Source organism: Perognathus longimembris, chromosome 15 (genome assembly GCF_023159225.1).
Source record: "Perognathus longimembris pacificus isolate PPM17 chromosome 15, ASM2315922v1, whole genome shotgun sequence".
NCBI classification, from domain to species: Eukaryota; Metazoa; Chordata; class Mammalia; order Rodentia; family Heteromyidae; genus Perognathus; species Perognathus longimembris.
The window spans coordinates 13,849,091-13,871,766 of record NC_063175.1 but is presented as its reverse complement, the minus strand read 5'-3'; the positions used below and the strand labels follow the sequence as shown (position 1 = coordinate 13,871,766).

Genomic DNA, 22,676 nt, shown 5'->3' with positions numbered 1-22,676 from the left:
CAGGTCTTTTTCTGCTAATCTTAGCTTTTGAATAATTTTTTAAAACTATATCCTTGTCCCATGACTCTAGATTTCAGAAATCTAGAAAATCATTTTTAATAATTTAACAGAGAGAAGGAAAATACAAGTAATTTAAAGAGAATACTATAATAATGGCTAGCAGATTTTTTAAATTAAACATATAAGTATAGAATGCCAAAGATTAAAAGCTCTTACACACATGTACCAATAATGTAAGGTTTGGTAGAACTGAGTTAAGGGTTAATAGCAATAAAACAGAGGGGGTTTTTCAAGGCATGAAAGACTATTAGTATAGCTATGTCCCTATGAATGCATAAGATAATGCTAAGTGAAATGAACTCCATGTTATGGAAACGAGTGATATATCACTGTTGTAATTACTTTCAACATGCCATGTGAAACCGTAGCTTCTATAGATGACCCTCTTGTATCCCCTTCCTGTGGTTGTACCTGCACTATCACTGTATCTTATCTGAGTACATTGGAAATTGTATATACTGGTATTAGAACTAGGAAAGTGAAAGGGAATACCAAAACCGAAAGACACAGGATAAAAAGACAAACGACTACAAAAGCAATACTTGCAAAACTGTTTAGTGTAAATCAACTGAACAACTCATAGGGGGAGAGGGAAAGGGGGAGGGGGAGGGGGGAATGAGGGAGGAGGTAAAAAACAGTACAAGAAATGTACCCAATGCCTAACATATGAAACTGTAACCTCTCTGTACATCACTTTGACAATAAATAAGAAAGAAAGACTATTAGTGGAACATCTTGAAATTTCTTTTTCAGAGCGAATGGATTGTGAAATACAGTGCGAGTGTGTACACAGCACAAGGAAGCTCGGCGGAGCAGCTGATCACTACAGAAGTGGGGGACAGGAAAGAGAACAACAGAATGATTACCAGCAACACATCACACATGCATGTCTCAAATGCCACAGAGAAGCTGCTTGGTATAATTAAAAAATAATAGGGAAGCAAAATAAGCTCAAATGGAGTTGGGGATCCAATTGGGAAAGGGGATGGTTAACAAAAGGGTCCTGATAGTGTAATCACAGGTATGAAACTGGAACGATGAAACTTGCTGGAACTGTAAGAAGAAGGCGTAGGAGAGGGGAGACTGGCAGAGGGGTAAGGATGATGGGACACGTCTTTTTCACGTATGCAAGTGTCACGAGGAAACCACCCTTGCACAGCTAACACAGGACGAAGAGCCAGGCCCTGGAGCTCACCTGCATCATGACCTTCAAGCGATCCAGAGGAGCAGTGCTTGTTCGAGAGACAGCCCCAGCGATGCCTCCGGCCAGCAGCTGCCGCCACCACTGCCCAGACTTCTTCTCCTCTTCTGTGAACTCGTCAGGAATCGTTAAGCTGTCCCCTATGTCAATCCCCTGTGCACATGCAAGAAAAAGATAACCTTACTCTTCAACTGAACAGAGAGCATCCAATGAGAGGCTTCTGTTGTGAGTTCTAGAGAACCATGTGTTATTTTAGTTAAGATGACCTATATGACTCATGACTTACAACAAGCCAATATGAGCACTTAGATGATTATAGTCTATTCACACTAAACATAATGCAGTATCAGAGTTCACAGGAAATGAAAAAATTACCAATTTGCTAATAATTAATTTAATGACCAATTTTACCAAATCAATCATTAATTACCAAATTTGCCAAACCAATAACATTCACTAAATTACCAATTTTTACTAAAGCAATTATTACCAGTTTTACCAAATCAGTCATTACTATATTCAATTAATTTAATTTCCAATTTTTATCTTATCAATAATAATCAATTTTACCAAATCAATCATTAAAACATTCTTTCTTTACAGCTGGGTGACTCTTGTTTGTTTAAGTTATAATAAAAGAACAATATCTCATCAAATATCGTGAATCCCTTCTAGTGATACTTTCTATAATGCTAGAAAAGCATTAGTGATGACAATTTTTAAGAAATTAAGCCAGGCACCAATGGCTCACACCTATAATCCTAGCTACTCAGGAGGCTGAGATCTGAGGATCACAGTTTGAAGCCATTCCAGGCAAGAAAGTCCATGAGACTCTTATCTCCAATAAGGTACTCAGAAAAAGCTGGAAGTAGCACTGTGGCTCAAGTGGTAGAGCACTAACCCTGAGCACCAAGAGGCTCACAGACAGTGCCCAGGCCCAGAGTTCAAGCTCCAGGACCAGCAAAAAAACGTTTTGTCAGTTCCTCAAAAGTGTACCTACATCTGATAGAAACCATGGCATATTATAAAATCAAACAAAAATTGTATATGCTACTATCCCTAAGCTAAGTTTCTACAGTGACTCTCTATAAATAGTTATACACATCTGGCTCATTACTTAAAGCAGGCAATTGATGGTAGTTAAAATTTAGCTAGGAGGAAGATATAATTTGAAATGATCATTCATCATACTTGTGCTAAACTGCTACAGATCTCAAGGAAGAAACAAAATTCTACAATCATGTTCTTATAACATAATGGTCCAAGTCCTTTTGGCATCAAAGATTGCATAGGCAAGTGTGTAAGGGTGAGGGGGTGTGCCGTGGAAATGACCTTTCCCTTCTTTCATTTTACGGTCAGGAATAAGTAATACTGCATACAAGTACAAAACATGTCCAACTGATCTGCTCGTGTATAATTATTTTATTTTATACTCACAGTTGAACGGATATTAATCACCAACAATTTTCATAGTGTTTAGTCATTGCTGCTAACAGCAGTGTATGAACTCTAGGCTCCATTTAGCTTGCTGAAATCCATGACTGACTATAGAAGAGAAGCCCATTCTCTTTCTCCAGTGGCCCCCAGAGGAGATGGCACAGGGAATTTCATTTCAATACCACCTTCTTTCAGCAGAACACTGATAAACCTTAATCAAAATGTAAAAGCTTTGTGGACTACCAACTGATGTGAAATGCTGCACAAATGAGCCAAAACTATTGCATAACCTTCGGTGAGTTCATCAAATATCCTCACTGCCTGTGGCAGAGGTAAATGTAGGAGCCCGTCTAAACAAGCCGAAGTTCCGAATGGGACCACATCAAGAACGGGCGAGCTAAGCCCTCACCAGTCACGAGTGCTGATGTGGGCAAATGTGCCTCCTAGACTTCTTCATGGCAGCAAATGTGTACGTAGATGCCAACTAAAGCTGCACAGCTTATGGAAGATGGCGGGACTTTAAAGATACTCTGCATGTTCGTCTACTACATTTCTCCCAGGTTTGAGCACCGTGGCTCAAGTGTGCACAGGGTTCCTGGGTGGTAATCCTGCAAATGACATGCAGTTCCAAAGAAACAGAATTACACAAAGCACACTCACTGTAGAATGCTTCCAGAAACGAATAATTTCCTGGATGTCTGAAGCAGGATTGAATAAGAAGTAGTCCCTCCATTCATTCCAATCCACCGTCATGGTCCCGTCGGCATCAATGCTGAAAGAATTTTTAAGCTGACATCGTTGGCCATCTTACACAAGAACAATTTCTTTTTCCAATGTAATACACTTATTAAAAATTTAAACCCCATCATAATAGGCTATCAGAAGTAGCAGCAGGCATTTCACAGTCCTGCAAGGTAGGTTTATCTACCTTGATAAAAACAGACCACAACATTATAGCGAGAACTCACTGAAGACTGCCAAAGGCACCCTGTCATGAGCCACAAAACACAAAAGCTAGACAATTAAATCCTGGAAAGTAGTTGTAAATGCATTGGGATCCATGTTTTCTTGTACTGGCTCAGGAAGTTTTGTTAATGTTGTTGTTGTTGTTTATTCTGTTGTGACATTTGGATGCAATTTTGAAATATACTCAAAAATGCTAGAAATTTGCTTTTCCAGCTAGCACCAAGCTAAAAAAAAAAGCAGTGGTTGTAAGAAATCAAACTCTTATTGGGTAGGCCTGCTTAAGAAATCCTGGAAATAAAGGACATCCAAGTTGGAAAGAGTGAAATTATGTTTGGTTTTTTTGTTTTGTTTGTTTTTGCCAGTCCTGGGCCTTGGACTCTGGGCCTGAACACTGTCCCTGGCTTCCTTTTGCTCAAGGCTAGCACTCTGCCACTTGAGCCACAGCGCCACTTCTGGCAGTTTTCCATATATGTGGTACTGGGGAATTGAACCCAGGGCTTCATATATATGAGGCAAGCTCTCTTGCCACTAGGCCATATTCCCAGCCCAAAAAGAGTGAAATTACATTGTCGCTGTTTGTAGATGGCACCATCTTATGTATACATATACACAAATTATCCAAAGAATGCAGAAAAGATTCAGTGTACCAAAATCAGTATATAAAAATGAGTAGCACTGCTATATTACAATAGAGAACATTTTCGGGCTGGGAATATGGCCTAGTGGTAAAGTGCTCACCTCGTATACATGAAGCCCTGGGTTCGATTCCTCAGCACCACATATATAGAAAAAAGCTGGAAGTGGCGCTGTGGCTCAAGTGGTAGAGTGCTAGCCCTGAGCAAAAAGAAGCCAGGGACAGTGCTCAGGCCCTGAATTCAAGCCCCAGGACTGGCAAAAAAAAACAAAATGAAAACAGTAGAGAAAATTTTGAAAAGAAATCAATACAATAGCTAAAAAATGTCAAAGTATTTGTTTAATCAAAGTTATAAACAATCTCCAGTGAAAACTATAAAACATTGGCGAGTAATATGGAAGACAACAGAAAAATCATCATGCCATCTCATGTTCATGGATACAAAGGATCAATGTTATTAACTACATGCTTTAAAAAAAAAAAGAAGAAGAAGAAGAAAAGAAACCCTGGTACCTCATTTTCACCTTTAAAATTAACATGTTATAATCTTAAATATCTACCACAAACTTTTTGCTTGTCTTACAACTATATTGAAAATAGAGTCCATCTGTGCTGGGGTTTTTGTTGTTTTTTTCCCCCTAAGAACAATTCAGAATCATGCCAGACTTTTGATTGGCTTATTCACTGCTGTAATTTTATGGGCAGGCTGCAGAAAGATGACAGTCAAATGAAATGTAATTTGGAAATATTTATGATGCTTTCTAGCACCAGTTTACATTCTGATCTGCATAAATGAAATTATATTTACACTTTCACTTGTTCCAATGCACAGAACTTGACAATCCATATCTACAGGGGAAGCCAGGTCACTACTTACTTTTACACGTTTTTGTTTTTGTTTTTTGCTTTTGTTTTTGCCAGTCCTGGGCCTTGGACTCAGGGCCTGAGCATTGTCCCTGGCTTCTTTTTGCTCAAGGCTAGCACTCTGCCACTTGAGTCACAGCGCCACTTCTGGCCATTTTCTGTATATGTGGTGCTGAGGAATCGAACCCAGGGCTTCATGTATCCGAGGCAAGCACTCAACTACTAGGCCGTATTCCCAGCCCCACAAGTTTATTTTTTGTTTTCAACACCTGTAGCTTTATTTGAATCACTATTTTCTATTTCATTGCAATTGTTTCTTATCCAACCTCATCCCCATGTGTGTGCTGGCACTTGGGCTGGTTTTGTTTACTGCTGTAACTGGTGTGTAGAATAGTGCCTGGAAGAGAAGTTCAATGCCACCCTAGTCATAAAGTTTGTGAGACCATTTCTCAACAAATAAAAGCTGGGCATGGTGGTCGATGCCTTTCGTCCCAATCAGATGCTTTCATAGGAGGATCATGGTACGGGCTAACCCCGACACAGACAAGAGAACCTAGTTAAAACTTAACCAAAGTAAAAAGGGCATGCAGCTTAGCGGTAGATGCCTGACAATCACTCATGAGACCCTGGGCTCGACTTGCTGGTAACACAGCAACAAAAAACTAAAATTAAAATAATAAAAGGGGGGCATAAGTGACGGAGCACCCAAGTAGCAAATGTGAGGCTCTAAGTTCAATCTCCAATACCGTCAAATAAATGGAGTGAAGGAAGGAGGCCAGGCCCCAGTAGCACACACCTGTCACCCCTAGCTACTTGGGAGGATCGAAAGTCAAGGTCAGCCTGGGCTGACCTTGTGAGGCACTGTCTCAAGCAATGAGCTGGATGCAGAAATGTGCACTTGTCATCCCGAGCTCAGAAGGATCCCAGTTCCAGGCCAGCCTGGGCAGGAAGGGCCACAAGATTTCACCCAAACAGAAGAAGCTGGTCTTAGTGGCATGTCCCTGCCATCGCAGCTATGACAAGAAGCATGAAACAAGTAGATCACAAGCCAGGCCTAGGCCTAGGCCTAGGCAAAGAGCAAGGCCCCATCTCAAAAATGACCCATGCAAAAAGGGCTGGAAGCATGGCTCAACTGGACAATGCCCGTCTAGCAAACACAAGGCCTTAGTTCAAACTCCAGTACCAATGAATAAGAAAAAATAGTACTGCTCAGTATCACCAGGGCTGGGGGGGGGGGGGAAGTAGGTGGTAATAAAGTATTTTAAAGTGTCTGTACTTCAGAGGGTATGACCCCATCTGGTGAAATAACAGATTAAATCTGTAAATATCGGACTACACAGCTGAACTGTTCTGAGAATTAAAATCAGTATTTCTCTGGTCACCAGGAGACCTTTGGAATTTTCCCTCCTCTGGCCATGTGAGGGTTAAATCACCTAAACAATCTGCTAGACAATTTATCTGGGGGAAATATGAGTTTTGTGTAGAAAGCAAGAGGAGAAGGAGAAGCTAAGTCCTTGTCACCTTGTGTCTGACTGTCACAGCTTCTGCTGTCTCCCTGTCTGGGCTCCGCCTCCCGTCCGTGAACACAGGGAAAAAGGAAAGCCAAACAGTGGCCACTGAGAACAACGAACAGTGTAGTGTAGAAAAAATGCTTTAAAGCCACACTTCACAAATGCAGCTCTCTAATGCAGGATATTAAAGTGAGAATTGAAAATAATCATCAAGACAGGGGCTGGGAATATGGCCTAGTGGCAAGAGTGCTTGCCTCGTATACATGAGGCCCTGGGTTCGATTCCTCAGCACCACATATACAGAAAATGGCCAGAAGTGGCGCTGTGGCTCAAGTGGCAGAGTGCTAGCCTTGAGCAAAAAAGAAGCCAGGGACAGTGCTCAGGCCCTGAGTTGACAGCCCAGGACTGGCCAAAAACAAAACAAAACAAAATAACAAAAAAAATAATCATCAAGACAGCTAACATCTATAATCTACCTACTCAAGAGGCTGAGATCTGAGGATCACAGTTCAAAGCCAGTTCATGCAGGAAAGTCTGTGAAACTCTTTATCTTCAATCAACCACCAATAAAAGCTGAAAGTAGAATATTGGCTCAAGTGGTAGAGCACCAGAACCCAGGCCTTGAGTTCAAGTCCCAGTACAAGCACAATATAACAACAACAGCAACAACAATAATAATAAACAGAACAAAGAGCTTACCTTTCTAGAATCAATTGTGCTTGTTTTTCAGAAATATTTAGACCCAGGGTCTTGAGAGACTGGACAACTTCTGAAGCCTCAATTTTTCCTTTAAAAAAATGAAAATAGCAGAAGCTCAAGACTCAGAGTAAATGAATATCTCGGAAATTGAATTTTCAAATCTTCTATTCAGGAGAAAGCTTTACAATTATGATTAAGGCAAGATGTGTTTAGGTACATATAGATCACCTTAAATCCATATTACCACATCAATACTCAAACTCTGAGCAAGTAAACATGAACACTGAACATGTATACACATATCACTTGATTCAGTAATCACTGACAATCATATAGATAAAACCTGACATTCCTCTGAAGATCCCAGAGCTCCAGTGGCCTTACTCAGGGATGAAATTAAGAAGGAGCAGCCCCCAAGTCTCAGGTAGGTAGAGCACCAGTCATGAACAAGAAAGCCAAGCAGGAGCACAAGAGCCTGGGTTTAAGCCCCAGTACCTGAGTTCAAGTCCTAGTACCAGCACCAAAGCAAAATAAAATAGGCACAAAGAAGAGAGTTAAGTGAAAATGATTCTGTTTACGTGTGCTATATATGTATAATTAAATGCATCATTGTCTTTTAGCTACTCAGGAAGCTGAGATCTGAAGATAATGGTTCAAAGCCAGGCCAAGCAGAAAGGTCTCTGAGACTCTTATTTCCAATTAACTCCAAAAAAAAATAAAAACCTGAAAGTGGAGCTGTGGCTCAAGTGGTGGAATATCAGCCTTGAGGGGGGAAATGAAAAGCTCAGGGATAGTGCCCAGGCCCTGAGTTCAAGTCCCAGGACTGGCACACACACCCCCCAATTCATCTTGGTTAGAATTTTCTGTGAAGAACATGGATGTGTGGACAGCGTGCGTCCCTGGCCACTAATCATCTGGCAGTTGATCCTGAGGAAATTCCCTCTCTCCACTTTGGCTTTCCTACCAGTTTACCAAAAATGTCACCACTGCAACTGAAGAGCGCCCAAGTTAGACAATAGGGGTATGGTCAAGGCTGTATGGCCATAGTCACTCAGATTTAAGAGGGGGGGGTAGGGGGTTGGTACTACTGGACTTGAACTCAGGGCCTTGCTTTTGTTAGGCAAGTGCTCTACAGCTTGAGCCAGGCCTTCCACTTGAGAGTCCAAGCTAGACTGAACATTTGCAGAAAGGAAGGCAAGGTGATTGTAAGATCTGAATTATGCCTGAAGATTAGAGAAAGACTAGGATGGAGACAGGCATAAAGGTTGATTAGAAGACACGAGGCTCCAAAGAGCTATCTTTCAGCACAAGCTCAGCTCTTCCTGGTTCAGAGTCACAGGTTTGAACCAAAATCATAGCTAATTCCAAATTAGTTGAATGGACTTGGCTTATAGGAATTTGCTTTGAATTTAGCTTTAGTATAAATCAGGGGCTGTCAAACTATAAGTCTCAAGCAAAATAAGGCCTGTTGACTGTCTTTCTAAATAAAGTTTTATTGGCACACAGCCAAGCCTACTGGTTTACATATTGTCCATGACTAAGTAACTAAAGTTTAAGACCACCAGGCCCATCATGCTAAAAATATTTATGCCTAAACTTGTATGTGACATTTGCCACTACGATTTTCTCTCAACCCATTTGCTCAACCTCTCTATTGAACAGCAAGTCTGCGAATGCATGACCCTGACTCTTCATAGGAGTGAGAAGTGTGGGATATAACCTTGGCAGATTTCCTCTTTCACTGATGGTTGCTGGAGGCGGGAAGCTCATGGTGCCTCCCTTTCTCCTACCATGGCCTTTGTGTTATGCCCTACATGACTGGCACTCTAGACCTCTCCTCTAAAGAGAGGATAGAACACCAAGCAGAAAGTACATAGCTAAATGCCACACGCTACATGCTATCTATTTTTTCCTTTTCTTTCTTTCTGAGCCTAGCGCTCTACCACTTGAACCACCACATCACTTCCGGTCTCAGGAGCTTCTCTGCCTGGGCTGGCTTCAAACCACAACCCTCTGACCTCAGCCTCCTCAGTAGCTAGGATTACAGGCACAAGCCACGGGCACCTGGCTCCTTCTTAAGCTTAACAAAATATATATTAAATATAAGATAATCTCAAAGTTTTTTTAATCTTAGAATATACAATCTCCATGCCTATATATGAATAGAAACAACTCTCTCTTACAGAAAAGGCAAGCATGTCTTGTTATTATTAATGTTATTGTTGCTGTTGCTGCTGCTGCTGCTGTATTTGGGCTTGAACTCGGGCCTCCAGCTTGCTAGGCAAGGACTCTCCACTTGAGCCATGCCTCTAGACCTTTTTACTTTAGTTGTTTTTCAGATAGAATCTCAAGTTTTTACCCAGGGGGTCAATCTCTGACTACTATCCTCCTATCTGTAAACTCCTGTGTAGCTGGGATTTGAAGTGTAGACCATTGTTGGGTGAGATGTGAGTTTCACAGCTTTTCCTGGGCTGGCTTCAATTTGTCATCCTTTCAATCTCTGATTCCCAAGTAGCTGAGATTATAGGCATGAACAACTACACCCAGCCTATGTTTGTTTTGTTGTTTTTTTAACACTTGGCTTTAAGTCAAATCAGCATAGTGCTCTATAGTTAACATCTTATGTCCATTTTTAATTCAGTAGACCATGATACCTAAAGGTTTTCTTCATTAAAATATGAACTATACAGAAAAATCAGATTATTAAAATCAATAGTTACATCTTTAAAAAGAACAAATATGCATCCATTTGGACTCTCAAAAGTGCAAAAATTTTTCTTCACAGCTGGTAAGAAACAAAAAAGTGAAAAAGACATACCATCATTATTTCTGTCCAAAGTCTTAAAAGCCAATTTCATTTTTTTCTCATGTTCTTTAAGGTACTTCGAAAATTCTTCAAAATCCAGCTTCCCATCTTTGTTGGTATCTCCAGTATCAAAAATTTTCTACAAATGAATAAAAAAAATAGAAACAATTTTATTGTTGACATGAGCCAAAGTGCTAGATTATCTAAATACATCAATGTGATTGTGTGTGAATGTATACACATGCACACACATACACAAACACACATGGCCAAAAATTCCATTGCAGACAGCACAAACTTGAAATAAAAGTAAGTATCACACTGCAACATTTCTAAACCTTTATGCTAAACTTGATAGGAAACTGATGTATTTACTTTGGCAAAACACAGCAGTGGAGTGTGTGTGTGTGTGTTTGGTGTATGTGTGTGCGCGTTTGGTGTGTGTGTGTTTGGTGTGTGCACGTGTGTTTGGTGTGCATGCATTTGGTGTGTGTGTGTATGTTTGGTGTGCATGCGTGTGTGTCTGTGTGTGCTAATTCCTGGGGCTTAAACGTATGGCCCAGGCACTGTTACAGCTCCACTTCCAGCTTGCGCTTAACTGAATCTCATAGACTTTCCTTCCCCGGGCTGGCTTTGAAGCATGATCTTCAGGTCTCAGCCTCCTGAATCTCTAGGATCCCAGGCGTAACCTACCAGTGCTTGACTCTACAATACTTTTTTGGAAGAAGTAAAGCAATTTTCCAGAGAAGTGAAAAAGTGACAATATTTCTCAACCCATTTGATGAGGCACATCTACCCTTCGTACCATCTCTTCAAAAAGAAAACTGTTAGCAATGTCACTTACAATACACATACAAAACTCCTAAATTAAAGGATAGTAGATCAAATATCATAATATATAAAATTACATGTAATATTTATGTATTTTGTATGGGGGAAAATAAATGAGATAAGAACATTCCACATATTCAGTAGTGCTGGAGTAGGTTAACATTTTTTAATCTTGTAATTTACTGCATAAGCAGAGAAAGTTATATGATCATCTTAATGAACATGTGATGAACTCAACATCTTGATTAAGAACTCTTGGAAGTGCACATCTGTGATCTCAGCTACTCAGGAAGCAGAGATTGGGGGATCTGGATTTGAGGCCAGCCAGAAAAATATTCCATGACCTCACCTCAACCAATCAAGCTGGGCATAGGGGGAGGGGAGGGATTGTGAGAACGTGTTCAAAAAGTAAAGCCAAAGGGACTTTAGTTACCTTTTCTCAAGTGATAGTGCCCTGCTCGGCAAGCATTTAGCAACTCCCATCCAAAGAGAAAAAAAAAAAAACCCTTAGCAACTTCCCTCATCGGATAGTGGGGACCTACAAAAATAGTCCAGCCTTTTTCTGTCTAAGCTAGTTTCTTTACTAGTATATCCTAAAGATGCTTGATTAAAATACTACTGATTACTAATGGCAGTTTTTAGAAAATAGTTATTTTTCAGTTCCTTTTTCAACTAAGAATGAAAACAGTAGTCATTAGGAAATCATTTCCTAATTACTCAACTGAGATTTGCATAATTCAGGAGAAAATGTCCAAGTATTCTGAAGCCCCATCTCTATCTCCAACTCTGTGTTCTTGTTCCATGTATGTATGTATCAATAAATAGTTGCCATTTGGGACAATGTGTCTTTTACCCTGTCTTTGCAAATCTCAGAAAAGAAACAATGTCCAGGAGGAAGTAACCAACAGTACAAGAAATGTATCCAATGCCTAATGTATGAAACTGTAACCTCTCTGTACATCAGTTTGACTTTAAAAAAATAAAAATTAAAATAAAAAATAAAAAGAAACTGTCCAGGCATGGTGGCTCAGAAGCCTGAGAATGAGAGAATGGCAGCTCAAAGCCAGCCCAGGAAGGGAAGTGCAGGAAATTCTTATCTCCTATCACCCACCAAAAGACCAGAAGTACAAGCGTGGCTCAAATGGAAGAGCGTTCGCCTTGGTCAAATAAGCTAAAGGATAGTGCTCAGGCCCTGACTTCACATCCCAGTGCCAGCACCAAGAAGAAGAAGAAGAAGAAAAAAAAGCCCACAGGAATGAAACCACCATGCACTGTAACTTTCTATTACACGGAATCCACTGGATTCTCAGTCTCTATGAATGATCCTCCTCCCAGACACCTAGAGGCGCAGGCGAGGCGGCTTCACTCAGAGCTTCTTGGAGACGTGGCTGTCATCTGATCATCTGAAGGAAAAAGCCAACGCCTCCTCTGGGGCGCAGGATGCCTGGGGTTGGGAGGGAGTCCATCCCCGCCCCCCCCCCCCCGCCCCCTCAGCTTGATGTGTAAACCCTCACCAGCCATCACGAGCCACAAAACGTTTTCCCACTCCGTCTTTTACCAAAAGAAAAGAGAAAAGCTTTGCAAAGAGGCGCCTGTTGGGACGGGACCTCTCCCCGCGCGCAGGACGGCGCTCAGGGCACCATCAGGCTGTCTCGGCGTGGGAGCGAGGGCAGTCGTAACGCACAGGTGTGGCTGGCACGCGTGGATCTGAGCAGGCGGGGGGGGGTGGCTTCCACACCTGGGGGACCCGGAGGACTCGGGGCCCCCGCACAGCCCACCGCGTGGAGTCCCCCGCTGTGCGCAGGCGGGGGGAGGGGGGGTGGCATCCACACCTGGGGGACCTGGAGGACTCGGGGCCCCGCACAGCCCACCGCGTGGAGTCCCCCGCTGTGCGCAGGCTCCACGCCCGCCCGGTGGCTGCGGACACACGCAGGGAGGGGCGCTCCGGGCCCGGTCACCCCCAAGGCCCCAGCCCCGGGGGGGGTGGGGGGGGAAAGCCTACCTCCTCCTCCTCCGGGGACTGCTCGACCCCCAAGTCCTCCAGCCCTTCCTGAAACTCAAAGACGTCCAGGAACCCGTTCTCATCATAGTCCAGGTACCAGAAGAGGTCTCCGTAGATGGCGTCCATCCGCGCCCTGCCCCGCCCGGGGGGGCCCACGCCCAGCAGAACCAGGAGGAGGAGGCCGCCGTCACCTCGGCCAGCAGCTGCTGGGGCAGCCGGGCCGGGCCGGGGTCGGGTTCACCCCCAACGGCTCCCGGAGCAGCTGGGGCGCGCGCCCCCCGGCGCGGCCCTGCGCGGGGGAAGACGCGGCTCGCCTGGCCCCTGGAAGCTTCCAGACAGCCCCCAGCACCCCCCAGCTGGTTTCGGGGGGCAGGTGCACAGAAGAGGAAATAACCACTTTGATGGGACTGATTTTCCTCAATGGGATATTCTTTCCTCGTTTATACTGGCTATTGGAAGTCAGAAGGGAATTTAATTGTGGCATCCTCCCTTAGCTCTGGCTCTGGCTCCAGCTATGTTCAGTGCTGAGCAGCGGAAGGACCTTCACCGGTGTTTGAATTCCTCACACTTTCCGTGGGTTGATCACAGCTGACCACAGGGCACGCTGTAACATTGCCTCAGGGAAGCTGAGTGAAGGCAGACACCTAACGCTGCTTCGCAAAATGCACTGGGGCCTCTTCGTAAATACATTCTCCCCCAAAAATAGGATTCTGAGGTCCACAAGGAACAGGCCTCCCTTTCCACTGCAGAGAACGCAGACAGTGAGTGGCAAAGAGTCACAGACAACATGGTCAGGCAGAGAATAAGCTTCTGTGGGAGACACCTATGGGGGCAGGAAAGGCAGACACAGGGCCGGGATAATAAGGAAAACAGACAAATGGTCTTTTTCAGAATTGAGAGGAGACAGCAAACTACAAGATTGATAGCTCATTGCATAAGCACCATTTTTGTTGAGTAGCTTTGTCCATTTTTTGAGATTACCCTATTAATTATTTGCTTGTTAGTTTTCATTCCATCACTTCAACTAAGACAGATAAACTATATGAGGCTATAAAGTATAAACTATAAAGCCCTATATAACCTATATAGCACTATAAACTACTATAGGGCTAGGCACCATAGCTCATGCCTGTAATCCTAGCTAAGCGAGAGGATGACATGTGAAGGCTTGCAGTTCACATCGGCATGGGCAGAAAAGTCAGATTCCATCTCAAAACAGCTAGGTTGGAGGCATGGCTCCAGTAGTGGAGTAGCAACTGAACAAGCAAGTCAAGTGAACTGGAGGCCTTGAGTTCAAATCCCATTACTTACAAAAGAAGGGAGGGAGGGAGGGAGGGAGGGAGGGAAGGAAGGAAGGAAGGAAGGAAGGAAGGAAGGAAGGAAGGAAGGAAGGAAGGAAGGAAGGAAGGAAGGAAGGAAGGAAGGAAGGAAGGAAATTAACAAATGAGCTCCCCATAGAATACAGTGATGGACCCTTTGGACTTCATTTGCCACTATACCCTCAGTTTATTGAACACTGTCCAACACTGCTCAAAAACATTAAATGAATTCAATATTTGCACTAGGTTATGAGTTCTTAACCATTCTAGTTTATGTCTGAAGTGCCCAAGAATTAAATCACTTTTCCAAGGCCACAAATCTAGCAAGCAGTAAAAATGTTTGGAGTCTGATCTAACATTTCCATAGCCTATGACCTAACTGTCATATGTTAGGATCGGTGAACAGTTATTAGACTCAGTGATCCACTGTTCACAATGAAGCTTCAAATCAGTCAACAAGGATTGTTTCATAAATCTCATCAGTGGTCTCCATTTCAGCCTTCAAAAGATAAGACTTTGAACTCAGTAAGAAGAAGTTAAAGATGACTTTATAGAACATTGTTGCAAAATATTGTCTTGTGTTACTTATTTCCAACTATCATAACTAGAATATTGATTTTAAAAAAAAACAACTCTGACTGGGTTAGGGCAAAATTATAAGTGAAGAGATGGCTTAAACAGTGGTGATAATTTATCAAACAGAATAAAATAAATAGCAGGCAAAGAAAAGAAAATGCACAAAGGCACATGGCCATGGCCCAATCAGAGAATATAGAATGTTACAGGGTTGGGAAGGTGACTAAAAAGGTTGCAAATGCTACCAGGATGGGCAGGGAAAATTTTTTACCTCTTTAAGGAATTTGTCCACTGTTCATTTCCTAGGGCTTGAACTCTAAGCCTCGGCTCTGTCCCTGAGCCTCTTTGTGCTCTGGGCTAGCGCTCTACCACTTGAGCCATAGAACCACTGCTGGCTTTTTCTGAGTAGTTTATTAGGGATAAGAGTCTCACAGACTTTCCTACCTGGGCTGGCTTTAAATTGTAATCATCGGATCTCAGCCGCCTAAGTAGCTAGGATGACAGGTGAGAGCCACTGTCACCCAACATATTCTTTTTCTTATACCATAGTGTCTCCTGCTGATTCCTAAAAAATGCAACTCCACCACTTTCCTATCATGTTTAGCATTGTGCCAGGCAACTGCAATAATGATAAAACAAATCCTCTTTACTAAAAAAGGAAACATGCCATGGAGGAAAATCATGGAAAGAATTTCATTCAAAGCAATAAATATTTGCTATGCTGTCTCCTCCATGTCATTCTACTCTATGTATGGCTATAAAACATCCAATGTCTCTTCTTTAGACAGAGAATTAAAACTTGTTAAACACAGGATAGGAAGGGCTCTGAGATCAGGTTACCCAATCCAATCCATCCTCTGACAGTCTCCCAGGTGTTTATCAACTAGTACACATGACGCTATGTGTTCAAGGACGGTTCTGCATCAGCTCCCAGACTCCGTCACTTGCACTTCTGTGAGAAGCTCTTTCTGGGAGCTAGGAAATACATGTGCATGCTAAGAATGAGAAATATAAAGCCCAAGTAGGCTCAAATTTGACTGGGATTCTACAGCCATTATGTACCAAATATGAAACCCTGCACAGACTACTTCCCCTCCTGCTCTTGGCAATTATTTTAGTCCATTTGGACTATTATAACCACACACTGGCCTCAACAAGAACTTTTGTTCACCCCAAGTCTAGAAGCTAAGGTCCTAAAGCAAGGCGCAGTCAGATTCCGAGCATGGTGAAGTAGTCACCACCACCTGCCTAAGCATCTCACTGCTGACGGCCTTCCTGCTGTCCCTGCAGAGAGGCGGTGAAATGTGCCTGGATCTCTTTATAAACCCCGTTCATGAGGACTGCACAAAGCACTGCCTAGGGAAACTAGGCTGCTTCCAGCCCATGTCTAGATTTGGAGAACTTCAGCTGCTAGGCCATTTCTACCCAATACAGGACCCTCCTGGGAATAACAGCTGGCCAAGTCCCTACTAAGCCTAGTCTAGACCTTCTCAGAACTTCTCTGTTGTCTGAAACTCTTCCCATACAATCCTTAAGGAGGAAAAGATGGCATCTGGTTAACTGAAGGGTCAAGTGAGTATGTAGGTATAAAACAAAGACAAGTAGTTACATTACAGCAGCATGAGAAGTTGCTTTAAGAAGTAGCAGCACAGGAAAAGCTTTAGTGCTAGGAGTCATTCATTGTGTACGGGAGTGAAAGGGCCTGAGGAGAGACTACATATAGACTTATGGAACAGTGGCATATGGCCTGTCTAATACATAGTAAATAATGTGCAGGTATTGGCCTAAGACCAAGAAATTTACTGGTTATATCACATACCATATGCCTTAATACACATTCCATTACTATTTCTGCTCAGGAGGCTCAGATCTGAAGATTGTGGTTCAGAAGCTACCTTGGACAGGAAAGCCCATGAGATTCTTATCTCCAAATAACCAACAGAAAGACAGAAGGGAGGGTGTGCCTCAAATGGTAGAGTGCCAGTCTTGATTGAAAAGGCTAAGGAGTAGTGCCCAGGTCCTGAGTTTACTGGCACATGCACACGCATACACACATGCTTTCTCTTTCTCTCTCTCTCTCTCACACACACACACACAGAAATAGAAGTTTACTTGGCTCATAATTCCAAAGGCTGAGGAATCCAACACCATGTTGCTTTGTCCGCTCAGCAGCTGCCGAGGGCCTGCCGTTGCACTGTGGCATGGTGGAGGACATCATGGGTAGATACAGTAAGCGTCCTAGCCTGGGCCTCTCTTCTTCTCTAACAGTGCCACAGATGCTCGTGACCTGGCTTACTCCTTTACTCTCCAAAGGCTCCCCCTCCAAAAAACCAGTCACCTAGGAAATTGGAGATTATTAAGCTTCCAACACAAAATCTTTTTGGATGGACACATTCAAAACTGCCTCCAAGAACAGGGAAATGGGGGCTGGGGATTTGGCTGAGTGGAAGAGCACTTGTCTGGCCAAGTGCAAGGCCGAGTTCAGTCCTTAGCTCTGGGGGCGGGGGGGGGGGAGGGGGGGGAGGGCGGGGGGAATGGCCTAATGAAAGTACAGCAGAAGAACAACTAGGAGAGTGTATCTGACAACAGAAACAGAGGCCAAAGACACTTAGAAAACTACTCCACGTCAGCAGTAGAAATAACAGAATTGAGACCAAAGTTCAAAGCCAGCCCAGGCAGAGTGATAGCCTTGAGCAAAAAAAAAAAAAAAAAAAAAAAAGCTCAGGGACAGGGCCCAGGCCCCAAGTTCAAGTCCCACGACCCCACCCCCACCAAAAGGAATTCATTATAAAAACCAATGAGTCAACTCAAAGAATGTAGAAGGAAATACACAGAAAATAGGGCTGGAGGCATGGCTGGGGTAGGCAGGCACGTGCTTTGCATGGAACACTCAGAAAAGACACAAGTGAATTAAAGAAAATTTAAAGAGAGAATTCGCAAAAAGAGCCAAAAGCTAGTTCTTTTTAAATGCAATTAAAACAGACAAACCTGGGCTGGGAATATGGCCTAGTGGCAAGAGTGCTTGCCTCATATACAAGAGGCCCTGGGTTCGATTCCTCAGCACCACATATACAGAAAACGGCCAGAAGTGGCGCTGTGGCTCAAGTGGCAGAGTGCTAGCCTTGAGCAAAGAGAAGCCAGGGACAATGCTCAGGCCGAGTCCAAGGCCCAGGACTGGCCAAAAAAACAGACAAACCTATGTCAAGATTGGGAGGAATGAAACACAGAGTTTACCTATAGATGGAGATGTGTGTGTGTGTGTGTGTGTGTGTGTGTGTGTGTGTGTGTGTGTGTGGTTTCGAGCAAGATGGAGAAAGAAGTTGTAACTTCCTAACTCTGAGGAGGAAAGATGGACTGGAGCCATCTATCTATATATAGTGCCCAGAGGCCTGGCGGCACGGTTGCTGGCCCCCTGGTAACCCAATGGCTTTCTCTCCTGGGCAGGGCTGGCCCCTGTCTCCCTGCACTTGAGCAGGGTTGGAGAGGGTCCAAATGCTGCATCCCCACCCCATTCAGGGCGGGGGGTGGGGGGAGAACCTCAAGAGCGGATTACAGTGAGTCATGGGAGGTGAAGTTGTCCAGTGACTAGTGAGCCCCCCTCCCCGTCGGCGCAACCAGGTGGCCTTCGAGGGGAAAGTGTATCCTGAACAGATCGGGGCGCAGGGAAGCCCGGGCTTAAGCCAAGGGCTGAGGTGAGCGCCCGGGGTGCGCGGGACCGCCGCGTCGCCCTGCCCGCCCCGCCCGCCCCGACCGCCCTGCCCGCCCCGCGCCGGGGTCCCCGCGGGGTCCGGCGCTCGCGCTCCCCGGGGGCGCACGCACCTCCTCGGCGTCGCGGCCCAGGGGCAGGCCCATGCGGGCCAGGCCAGCCTGCAGCTCGCCGATGTCCACCACGCCGTCGCCATCGCGGTCCAGCGACTGGAAGAGGCTCTCGTAGCGCGAGGGCGCGTCCGCCTCCTGGCAGGCGGCGGCGGGCAGCGCGAGGCCACGCAGCCGGCGCGGCATGGTGGCCGAGGGGCGCGGGGAGCGCGGGGGCCGGGGCGGGGGGCCGGAGCGGGGGGCCGGGGCGGGGGCGGCCGGGCTCAGGCCGGGTGGGGCCCGCGGCTGCCAAACGAGGTTTCCTGCTGCGGAGCGAGCCGGGCGCGGGGAGTGGCCGCCCGCCGGGCGGCGCCCGCCCGGGCCGAGGGCGGCGCCGAGGGCGGGGAGGAGCCCGGGCCCGGGGAGGGCGGCGCCGAGGGCGGGGAGGAGCCCGGGCCCGGGGAGGGGAGGGGCGGCGCCGAGGGCGGGGAGGAGCCCGGGCCCGGGGAGGGGAGGGGCGGCGCCGAGGGCGGGGAGGGGCCCGGGCCCGGGGAGGGCGGCGCCGAGGGCGGGGAGGAGCCCGGGCCCCGGGGAGGGCGGCGCCGAGGGCGGGGAGGAGCCCGGGCCCGGGGAGGGGAGGGGCGGCGCCGAGGGCGGGGAGGAGCCCGGGCCCGGGGAGGGCGGCGCCGAGGGCGGGGAGGAGCCCGGGCCCGGGGAGGGGAGGGGCGGCGCCGAGGGCGGGGAGGAGCCCGGGCCCGGGGAGGGCGGCGCCGAGGGCGGGGAGGAGCCCGGGCCCGGGGAGGGGAGGGGCGGCGCCGAGGGCGGGGAGGAGCCCGGGCCCGGGGAGGGGGAGGGGCGGCGCCGAGGGCGGGGAGGGGCCCGGGCCCGGGGAGGGCGGCGCCGAGGGCGGGGAGGAGCCCGGGCCCCGGGGAGGGGCGGCGCCGAGGGCGGGGAGGAGCCCGGGCCCGGGGAGGGGAGGGGCGGCGCCGAGGGCGGGGAGGAGCCCGGGCCCGGGGAGGGCGGCGCCGAGGGCGGGGAGGAGCCCGGGCCCGGGGAGGGGAGGGGCGGCGCCGAGGGCGGGGAGGAGCCCGGGCCCCGGGGAGGGCGGCGCCGAGGGCGGGGAGGAGCCCGGGCCCCGGGGAGGGCGGCGCCGAGGGCGGGGAGGAGCCCGGGCCCGGGGAGGGCGGCGCCGAGGGCGGGGAGGAGCCCGGGCCCGGGGAGGGGAGGGGCGGCGCCGAGGGCGGGGAGGAGCCCGGGCCCCGGGGAGGGCGGCGCCGAGGGCGGGGAGGAGCCCGGGCCCCGGGACCGCGGTGGAGGCTCCGAGGGCGGGGAGGAGCCCGGGCCCCGGGGAGGGCGGCGCCGAGGGCGGGGAGGAGCCCGGGCCCCGGGGAGGGCGGCGCCGAGGGCGGGGAGGAGCCCGGGCCCCGGGACCGCGGTGGAGGCGCCGAGGGCGGGGAGGAGCCCGGGCTCGGGGAGGGGCGGCGCGGGGAGGAGCCCGGGCCCCGGGACCGCGGTGGAGGCGCCGAGGGCGGGGAGGAGCCCGGGCCCGGGGAGGGGAGGGGCGGCGCCGAGGGCGGGGAGGAGCCCGGGCCCGGGGAGGGGCGGCGCCGAGGGCGGGGAGGAGCCCGGGCCCGGGGAGGGGAGGGGCGGCGCCGAGGGCGGGGAGGAGCCCGGGCCCCGGGGAGGGCGGCGCCGAGGGCGGGGAGGAGCCCGGGCCCGGGGAGGGCGGCGCCGAGGGCGGGGAGGAGCCCGGGCCCGGGGAGGGGAGGGGCGGCGCCGAGGGCGGGGAGGAGCCCGGGCCCCGGGGAGGGCGGCGCCGAGGGCGGGGAGGAGCCCGGGCCCCGGGACCGCGGTGGAGGCTCCGAGGGCGGGGAGGAGCCCGGGCCCCGGGACCGCGGTGGAGGCTCCGAGGGCGGGGAGGAGCCCGGGCCCCGGGACCGCGGTGGAGGCTCCGAGGGCGGGGAGGAGCCCGGGCCCCGGGACCGCGGTGGAGGCTCCGAGGGCGGGGAGGGGCCCGGGCCCCGGGACCGCGGTGGAGGCGCGGCGCGGCTGCTCAGCTTGCAAAACACCGCCGGTCCGGGTCTTCACCGCCATATACTCCCAGCTCAAATGCAGCCGCGTGGCGGAGGCCGCCTCACTCACGTGGTCTGCGGGGAGAAACGCTGCACGTGCGCGTGAGGTCTGCACGTCGGGGCTGTGCGTGAGGTCTGCACGTCGGGGCTGTGCGTGAGGTCTGCACGTCGGGGCTGTGCGTGAGGTCTGCACGTCGGGGTGTGCGTGAGATCTGCACGTCGGGGATGCGCGTGAGGTCTGCACGTCGGGGCTGTGCGTGAGGTCTGCACGTCGGGGCTGTGCGTGAGGGCTGCACGTCGGGGATGCGCGTGAGGTCTGCGTGTCGGGGGTGCGCGTGAGGTCCGCACGTCGGGTTGCGTGAAGCCTGCGCCCTCCCCAGACCTTTTGAGCCACTAGGCAAACGCCAGCTGCACCCCGCCCCCCCCCCCCCCCCCCCCCCCCCGCCCGCCCGAAGCCCGGATCCCGAGCACGCTCACCTCCCGCCCCCGCTGCTCAGGAACCCAGAGTTGGATGAGTAGGAGGCCTGCTTAGCAAACACACCTTGAAGCAAGGGAGCCACTGATGTTATTTTCAACCTCATCCCGCCTTGTGAAGAATTAGCCCGTTCCTTGGAGAAGACCCCAGAACGTCACCGAATGTCCTATCTGACCTTGAAATGATCTTTGTGAAGCTCCCATGCGCACTCTGCACTTGAAAGAGGCTGCCTGCCAAGCCCAGAAACCACCAAGGTAACCTTCAGTGAGTAAACTGGTGAGCGACCGCGTTTCACTCACACGAGGAAGTTCTTCGGGGCAATAAAAGGAGTGAGCAGCTGGGAACACACCACGGTGTTCCGTGACATTTTGGAAGAGCCAAAACAGTAGGAACAGAAAGCAGATCTGTCGTTCTCAGGAGCCAGGGGGCAGGAGGTTGGCTCCAGAAAGCGCAGAGGAACTGGGGCAGGTGAAACTGTCCTAGAACTAGGCTCTGGTGATGGCTGCACTGTGTGTCAAAAACAGGAAGATTAATCTTTTATTCACTATATCTATTCTCATTCTATGTGAAGAATCGCAATCCAACATTAAAATGGGCAGAATTGGATTAAGAACTCTCAGCTCAAAAGATCACTGTGAGGGCTGGGAATGTGGTTTAGGGGTAGGGTGTTTGCCTAGCATGCATGAAGCCTGGGTTCCATTCCTCAGCACCACATATACAGAAAAAGCACTTGGCAGAGTGCTAGCCTTGAGCAAAAGAAGCTCAGGGACAGTGCCCAGGCCCGGAGTTCAAGCCCCAGGATTGGCAAAAAAAAAAAAAAACTGTACACATTATATATAGACCATATTTAAACTAAGTTTTGTGGTTCACTACGTGGACCACAAACCAGCAGCATTGATGTCACTTAGAAACTAACTTCTCATGCCTATTCCAGGCCTACTAAATAGAAATTGCCTTAAACAAGGACCCTGGTGCTCATTTCATGAAGTGAAGCTTGAGAAGTTCTTCTGGTATAAAGTGGTCACTCTCCAGAGTGGCTTGCACATTGACAGGGACCTGTCTGCAAACTTACCTGTCTGAACAAGGTAAGAAAGTGGGAAGGACTTAGAAACTGCACAGCAGTTTTATATTTGTTGAACTTAATAATAGGAACAAGGGGCTATCCTTTATTTCAATTGTTCAGTAATTTATTGTCAGTCATGGGGCTTACTCAAGGCTAGTGCCCTACCACTATGAGCCACAATTCTACTTCTGGTTTTCTGGTGGTTAATTGGAGGTAAGGGTCTCACAGACTTCCCTGCCTGGGCTTGCTTCAAACCATGATCCTCAGATCTCAGCTTTCTGAATAGCTACGATTACATGTGTGAGCCACTGGTGCCCAGCTAATTTCCTCTTTAAAAAATATGTATGCAATGTATTGAGAAATGT

General features: G+C 48.4%; 1 protein-coding gene across 1 annotated transcript in view; it reads right to left on the bottom strand.

The window, feature by feature from the left end:
- The window catches only part of LOC125364053 (calcium-binding mitochondrial carrier protein SCaMC-1), a 36,525-nt gene extending 17,585 nt beyond the window's left edge, over positions 1-18,940 (bottom strand). The window contains exons 1-5 of the mRNA XM_048363469.1: positions 18,726-18,940; positions 10,191-10,317; positions 7,373-7,460; positions 3,359-3,470; positions 1,256-1,414 (exon numbers count right to left, since the gene is read on the bottom strand). Of these exons, the coding sequence (XP_048219426.1) occupies positions 1,256-1,414; positions 3,359-3,470; positions 7,373-7,460; positions 10,191-10,317; positions 18,726-18,908 (669 nt within the window). The 5' untranslated portion in view covers positions 18,909-18,940. The remainder of the gene's footprint in view (positions 1-1,255; positions 1,415-3,358; positions 3,471-7,372; positions 7,461-10,190; positions 10,318-18,725) is intronic.
- Between the last annotated feature and the right edge of the window lie 3,736 nt (positions 18,941-22,676).